At 29.7% G+C, this 8,884-nt stretch overlaps 1 protein-coding gene across 1 annotated transcript; it reads right to left on the reverse strand.

Moving 5' to 3' along the window:
- LOC109349073 (dolichyl-diphosphooligosaccharide--protein glycosyltransferase subunit DAD1) lies at positions 4,836–6,834 on the reverse strand. Its single transcript, XM_019589722.1, has 5 exons — positions 6,682–6,834; positions 6,544–6,591; positions 5,517–5,604; positions 5,295–5,338; positions 4,836–5,138 (listed from the first exon to the last, which is right to left on the reverse strand). Exons 1-5 carry the CDS (start codon positions 6,763–6,765, stop codon positions 5,055–5,057), a joined length of 348 nt encoding a protein of 115 aa, XP_019445267.1. The 5' UTR covers positions 6,766–6,834; the 3' UTR covers positions 4,836–5,054.

Here is an 8,884-nt window from a genome sequence, read left to right on the forward strand (position 1 = left end):
AATAGATCACTGCTCTAAGTTTTCATCATTTTCCAAATTAATAAATTTCAACGCGATAAGGTTAGCTCTAACTTTTTTTTTTTAATTTTCACTATACCACTTTCTTTCACTTTCAATAAAGAAAATCATGGTCCAGCTCCATGCCATATATTATAGCACTCGAATTAGCATAATCTAATATAACTGGATGATTCATTATTTTTATTTATCCCCCTAAATCGCATATCACAATCATGTTTAACAACTGATGAGATGAAATCTTGCATATGTAATCTATAATATATATATTTGAAATATATATGTGTGTGAATTTGGTTTTGATGTATTATTAATCTCCACCTTTTTCTTCATTTAATTACATAATAATTCAAACAACAACTATATAAAATTCAACCAAACTTGGAAGGGGAAAAAGGACAAGTAGCTGGAATGTGTAGGAAGAAAATAAAAACTTGAGTGGTGCAACCTGCAATAACATCAACAAGGCAAGACATATATGGCAGGAAACAGTGAAGAGATGTTGACACAAGGCAATAAAGAAACAAATATATCAGAAATGAATGCATTGTGGATGAAAATTCTTTAAATATAATCGATTGTGCACTTTACTAATTAGGGAGATTTCACTTATAATACTACTGCTTTTTTTAATGATTGCTAATCGAATTAAGATCATATTTTAAAATTTATTTTTATCTGTTTTAAAAATACATAAAAAAACAAAGTAAAGGACAATGTATGAATATGATGTTCTATTTAATTTCCATAGTTAAAATGCGTTGTCTCCCTCAAATTTTGAATTGTTTTTATAAATAGGATCTTAGTTTATGGTTTAGGCATAGACCGCAAAGCAAAACTCCTTCAAATGATACCTTATTCTCATTTCATGTAATCTAAATCCCAAACATAATACAACACGCTCCAAGGTCGACCTGAACTTTTTTGGGCTAACATACATTTGAAAAATATTTTTCATTTGATAATTTAATAATAGAAAACATTATATACATATATATTTGCTAATGCACTTATCAATTTTTTATTTCTAGTTATTAATACGCAAATACTTCCTTTATCTCAAAAAATGGTAGAAATTTGAACAAGTCAAAAGAAATAAATGAACATTCATTTAATATTTTGTATAACATAGATTATAGTCAAGCTCTGTCCTACCTTTTCTTAACATTTTCCCCTGATTTCCTCCCAGCCTTCTTCCTTTTCACTAAGATTCACTGATACATGGCCATATAAGTCCAAATCCAAAATTAGCTTCTTTTAAGGACAGATTAATATACCCTTTTTTTAAGAAAAGGATTCAACAATATGTGCTGTAGCACAATTGCCAAGTTATGGTAATAACACAGTTTAAAGTGCTAATGATTATATTCCAAGGATTAACTTGTTCATATAGTTTCAGTAAAAGACTTTGGCAATCCCTTTTATTTCTCAATCAATGATATGCTCTATATATTTACTTTACAAGCTGTACCATATCCCCTGAACTGGCTGAACTAACATACGGATTCTGATGTGTATATGACCATTGGTTCCATGAAGGAAGATGCATTGCACACTCCTCGGCAAGATTTGGTGACCATCTTTGGTTATCGTAAATAATAAAATACTAACTTTTCACTGCAAGAGAAAGTGATAGCCTCGTGCATGCAACCTTAAACTACGCCTTATAATATTATTCAAATCACTTCGCCCTAAACTCAAACGAAAATGTCTTCTTCTAATTCATTCACGTTGAAGTTATACTTAATGTTTAACCATTAAAAATATAACATATATTTTATTTAATTATTTTTTATAAAAATATTCTTAAAATATAAAAAAATATAAGTATAATAATTTTAGTAGTTAGAGAAGATAACTTATTTCTTAATTCTTTATTTTCCTTCCATATTAACACGTGCTAGGTAAAAAACTAAAATGGTATACTCAATATATCACACATATTTTTTAATAGCAAAACTCAATATTAATTACAATGGAGCAGTAGTATCGTAACGCTGCTACCCATAATTGAAAGGGGGACCAAAGCAGAGTTATAATAATGTTTTCCCAAAACATGAAAGTATTGCATCGTTGTTGGACGAATCTTGTTGTGCAGGGAAATAAAAACATAAGAAAACAATGGGGTTGGTTCCTTCTCTCTCAACCTATTATCGTATTTCGCATAGGAAATATAAGAAGCAGAAGCAAAGTAGCAAAAGTGAGCATCATTGGGCAATGTACCAAGTTTTTTTAACGCTAAGTTGCAGCTGTGGGGCACTCGTGGTATTACTGTTTACCCCACCCACCTATCCACGTCTTGGACAAATTTGGAGAAATGAAAAGTTGAGGTGAAGGGACACATAAATAGAAAGATGAAGTACAAGTGAGAGGGGTTTTTAATGAATGAAAATAGCATGAATACAGAGAAATATTGGTAAAAGAGTAGAGAAGGGAGCAAGATTAAAAGGAGATAGAGGCTTAAAATGATTTTTTTTCTTTTAATAGAAAAGTATAGATCAGGAAGGAAATCAAATTAATTTATTTTAGTAATGAAGATTACCACTGAAGAGTAGACCTTCGACCTTTCAAGCATCTTATGAGCTTAACCAAATCCGTTGGCAAGAATTTTAAGTTATTTTTCAATTGAGTTTTTCATATAGATGTGACTCATGTGAGTTAAAAAAATTAGGAAGTACTCAATTGAGTTTTTCATACCCACTACTAATTAATAGAATTGCTCAAACATAAAAACCTTATAAAATATTGGTCAGGTGCTACACCCAAACAAAAGTTATCTTGATAACTTATTTTTGCACATAAACTCATGTAACATTGTAATTAATAGAAGTAGTCAAACACAAAATCTTTATAAAAACTTTTATATATATATATATATATATATATATATAAATATAAACACACCAATTTAACATAAAATCAATATATTATTAGAAACTGAATAGAATGGGGAAAAACTTACCCTAATCAACATAAAACTACTATCAACATGTGAAATTGTAGCTATAAATGATAGATTAAAATATAATGGTCAACATATGTTCTATTGTTAATGCTAATGTAAACGTACATCCTTAAAAAAATGGAGAAGAACACAAAAATACCAACAAAAAAAGAACTCACCTTTTTGCTACAACTTCACTTCATAGAAAGTAGAGAGAAAGAGAGAAAGAAAGGGGAAAGAAAAACTAAGAGAAGAAATAAAATGATTCACCACTCTCTTCTCCTCCCCAAAAGAGACACACGTTCTGCTTTTGCAAAGAAAGGGAGAATGCATTTTTATTTTTCATCCATTTTCAAATCAATTGAAATAGGCAAATAGAATTATGATATAGAAATATTAATAAAATAGTATTATATCAATTAATAAATACATTCCTTATTATTATTAGTCCAATAATTTATATTAGTCATAAGGCAACCCAGATTGATAAACTAATAACAAATCTTATGATTTAAAAGAATCAATCTAACTATGTTACTAATCCTAAATTTATTATATCATACTCATATTTATAATCTATTATGAATATTCTAAAAATATTTGAATAGATTTAAAAAAAACTACTTCAATACAATGTTTTAAATACACATATTCTCAATTATGTACTAAAAATCAATTTAATATACTAAGTAAATTCATAATTCACATTAAGAAAAATATAAGTGTTATATCATGCAATATAATAAATGTAATGAAAGTATAAAAAATTAGGTGTTGTATAAGTGTAAAAAAGTGAGAGGTGGTTTATATAATTTCATTAAAACTCAGGAGGTGTGAGTGTAATTTACCGAAAAAAAAATAAAGTTAAGAGTGGACGGATCTATAAATATGTGGTGTTAAAGTTTTGTCATGCAGATGTCAAAAATTACTTTATGTCTATGTGCCTCTGCAACAAGATAAATTATTATATGACTTAATTAGTATCAATATTTCCATCCTTATCTTTATCATTGATTTGAAATAAAGTGATTTAATTTAAACTATTAATAAATTATGGATGATATAAGGATTTGGTTGAAATTTTGCTACTGGATCATTAAATAATTTTTTCCAGAAAAATAGGGCTAAATCCTTTTAATGCAGAAATCTATGTGATATGGGCTTAATTGCTTATATTTTGGCCTTTTGGGCGACCATCAACTTGATCAGTGCATTTGTGTTTGTTATTCTGAACACTGAAGACTTAAGTACTGAGGTTAAGGAACCTCAAAATAAATAATGTTAAATGGCAATTGTTATAACTAGAAATCAACAATTTTACCCTTTATTAACTATCGCTTTTACTAATCCTTGAAGAATGAGGAACAGCTATCCCCATCCATGTATCTATTCATGTCCTTATCCAATAAAAAAATGACACTTAAAAGTTATAAAAACAAAAACTATTATTTTTATACTATTTACTAAAATTTCATTGGCTAAAGACAGAGATACATCATACTTAGGATCTCCATTCATCCTTGAATACCATTCACTGCCCATCTTCCTTTTTTAATTTTTTATCATGGGTGTTTCATTCCACCATTGAGAAAAGCTTTTCCTTAATTATGTTTATGACTTAAGTTTTGAAGAGACAGAAAATAAAATACTTGTATTTCATAGCTCTTAGCCTTTCTCTTCCCTCCACTATCCTCCAAAAAATCAACTCCCAAGCCTTCAAAGTTCATTATTTTCTCTCAAGTAATTAAGAATTAAGATGGGGACAGTGTTAAGAGATCACTATCTATTTTCCAAAAGACTACAACTTAACTGACTGTTTGAGAATTGAGGGTAGTACTCAGATTTAGATGTCCACGTGAACACCTTTTGTAACTCACCATTCAAAAAGTATTTTAAGAGATCACAAAGTAAAAATCAGAATGTTTATGTTCAAAAACACCGAAGGAAAATGATCAACATAAAACTAAAGTATTACATCAGTAAAATCCCAGTGTCTGTCTATAAATATTGTTGCAAAAGCTAGGTCCAGGTATACTATTCATTTCTAGTGTCGAAGAGCTCAACTGGAAGCAACAAAAGTCACGAATCCAATTTAACCTATGAAGTTAATGATCACCAAATGGAGCACCACATTGCAGAGAACAAAATCTGCAAAAGCACGCTCAGGTGCAAGATCCTGTAGTAGGATGGATCACCAAATATTTGTAAGAATATATCAAGTGAAGAGACCAATATGCAGAGAACATATTACTTGATTAAGTTAATTTCATCACTTCCCTTCTGCTTTCTTTAGTTAAACAAAGATGCAGGGATACAAGAAATGGATGTTTACCTTGAATTCCTTATTCTCTTTATTCACTTGAATCCGAAGACAAACTGGTAGGAAATAAAGGGAGATGGAAATGATAAGAAAAATAAGAACAAACAAAACATCATCTGTGATTATGTACAAAGGCTTTGAGACCTCATAGTGTGTGCTCGAATATATGTGCTTGTATTAATATGAATAATTAGCAAGTTTGTGAATTAGTTAATAGACTCTTTTGCCACTTACCAGCCAGAACTGCAGTCCCTACGCAAGAAAGTACTCCTGAAAGGAAGGAGTTAAAAGGAAATGATCCCACCAAAGCCACATACGCTACCTGTTCATAATTTTAAAACAAAAGAAGTTTTAGCATAAGCAAATAAATTTAATACAAACCCACTAACCACAATCCAAAATCTTCATAAAAAACTAATTACACCTGAGAAAATTTTATAATTTTTATTTACACCAGAAACTGGAAAGATATTCCAGTAAAGAGAGTTACAAATTTCTGCAACGGCCTCCTCAACCCACATTCTATCAACATACGGTTTTACTAGAACAGTTAGAGGTGTGAGCTAGCTTATTGCAATCTCTTGTAGCTTAAGCCCATTTATATTTTTAAATTAAGCTTCCTAGTCCCTTCAAAGTCGTAATGAGATTATTGGTGAAAAACAAAAAAACAGTATCACTGAAGTGTAGAAGAAGCATGTAATTCATACTGATAATATCGACCCATACATAGAGTCCACGATTAAAGGCCAACTGTGATTCATCACATAATTAATGAGTGGAATTCAACAACTATAGCTATAATGGCATAAAGCTCATGCCTATTTTACTCGTAAGAAAGGGACTGGACCGGACCATCTAAACATATAGCACTTGCCAAAACCTAAGCAGCCAAAATATACACACCAAGTTAATGCTTAATATCAGTCCCCATGTAAATTAGCCAGTCACTTGAAAACTCATGAAGGACATAAAATAGAATAAAGACGATTTATTGTTGGGGACTTGGCGTAGGTTCAAGTTGACAGCTCTTCCAAAATGAACATATTGAAAACTCTTCCAAATAAATATAATACTGAAAAAATGCATGAAGATCAGAGAGTATCAGGTAACAAATATGATGCTCCAATCCCAATTGGACCAACTTACACCTTAGCCAGTACAATTGAAATCTCAGTTCACACATTACCCTAATATAACATCTAAATGTAATGAAACAAGAGGTAAAACGATAGATCTGATAGGAATTGAGGTTGGAAAGTACCTGGATGAGTGCGGTGAAAACGGCAAACAAAACATAGAGATCGATGATCTGAATAAAAGAATCGATGCGGTGGTTAATAACGTATAGATTTAGGTTTTGAAGAAATGAAGAAAGAGAGAAAGAGAAGAAGGAAGTTACCTTGAGATTAGTGGGGGTTGCGGAATAAGCAGACCAAAGAGCGCGAAAGAGATCTTCAGCGTCTTTACTCGTTGACCTTGCCATTATCACACACACAGCACAACCTAAAACCCTTTGTTTCTTTTTTCTTTTCTCACTCTCCTCTTCGCTTCTCTGTTTTCTTTGTTCCCGTTCAAATTAACGAAACTCTAAACTCATATATCGATCAAAGTAGTAGGCCTACAATGGTCATTTCGCATTAATCATTCATTATTTTGGTAGTTCAAGTTTCAGTGGTAAGCCCAAAACACGATGTATCATCTTGCCTTGGGCCCGATACGACACGTATTGATCCTGACCCTATATGAGTTAGGAGTCCTATATCTCCAAGGAAGGATTGTTTTCGGAGATTGAAAATTCATCTTTAATGTTACCATGCTTGGAGATGTAATAATGATGTCGTACACAGTTGGATCAACTCATTATTAACAACTATTCAATTGACTTTAACAAAAAGAAAATATATATACAAGGCTTAGGTGTCTGATTTCATATCTCATCAGGTTGGACATGTTCTAACTTTAGTGCTTGTAGAGCTCTTGATTTAAATTCTTATTGAAGAGTTTTTTTTTAAAGATAATTTTTTTTATGTGTTTTATATATTGTTAGTGCATTCTTCATCATTCATATTTAATTATTATTGATTTTAAAAAAATAATACAAATAAATGATGAATGATGCATCTATTATGTATAAATCTTTCTATTAACAATAAGTAAATATTATATTATTTTTTAAAGGGTAATTTTAGAATTATTTTGAAGGTTGCATGATAGAAAAGTGATAATCATACTTTAAAAAGCAGAATCATACATGTGTTTGCTAAAAATTCTTGGTGTTAAGCATTATTTATTAAGTTTGATATTTATGTACTTTTAGTATAAATTTTTTATATTAATAATAATTGCATAATTTATATATATTACTTTTATTTAAAAATCAATTATAAATAACATATCATTAATATGCTATAAAAACTCTTCAATTATTAGTTCATAAGTAATAAATCCTTATTTGTGTACTCCAAATTTACAACATATTACCGTTACATTAAAATATATGATGAGAAAATCAGAATATAGAGAAAGAGATGGAAAATATCAATGACAATCTTACCACTTTTACATTTATGTCAATTTTATTATTAGATTAGTAGCTCTAATTTATTTTTTATTGACGATTTAGTTTTATATACAAATACTTTTGCTCTTTCTTTTCTTTACATTGTACCCAAAATTAGATGTTAGAGAAATATATTTTTTATGGGAAAAATTGCCTAGCAATGTCCTAAATGATTTAGATTTGCTCTATCCTGTTTGACAAAAGGAGTTGCATTTTCAGAATATAAAAAAGGCACAATTGGAAGTAATAATGACAAGTAGTTTTAAAATATCAGTATGACAAAACGCATACTCAATCCCTTAGATTATTTTAAGATTGGTATTTAATTTCTTAAATTTAAAAGTCCAACAAATAAAATGAAGAGAAATTTTACCTATCATTATTAAGAAGGCTAGAGTTATATGAGTTATATGCTCCTTAAATATAGTGTATAGTGTGGATTAGTTGTTCATAGAATTAAGGATTAGTTGTTCTTGAATTTGTGTTAATGCTGACAGCATTTAGAGCAACTCTTCTTAAATCCAATCTAATTTTATTATAAATGGATTGCAACAATTTCTCTGTTTCATAATTGTTTGATGCTTTATACCTTCTTCAACGAAGATATAATATTTGCCCAAATAATGGAGTATATCAAAAAAGAAAAGAAACAAAATGCCATGCCAACTAGAGATGGCAACAGGCACATGTACTTTCCCTAGCCCAAACCTGCAATATTTGCGGGTACCCATGCGGGTAACGAGTATTTACAGGTTTTTAATTTTAGTTATATATTTATATAATTTGTAATAATCAATATGTAAAAATAATTGTTACATGAATAATATGATATTTATATGATAAGTTTATTATCATAGTCAAATATGTGTAATAATAAAGTATATGATATATAATATTAAAATAATAATAAATATATATAAAAATTTAACTACTAACTAAATATATAAATTTGCGAGTACCCATAAGCTATTATTGCGGGTACCAGTTGCGGGTATTTCCACGGATACTCAGGGTCGGGTTTTTTTGTCATCCGGAAGACAAA

Source organism: Lupinus angustifolius, chromosome LG06, assembly GCF_001865875.1.
Source record: "Lupinus angustifolius cultivar Tanjil chromosome LG06, LupAngTanjil_v1.0, whole genome shotgun sequence".
Classification (NCBI taxonomy): Eukaryota; Viridiplantae; Streptophyta; class Magnoliopsida; order Fabales; family Fabaceae; genus Lupinus; species Lupinus angustifolius.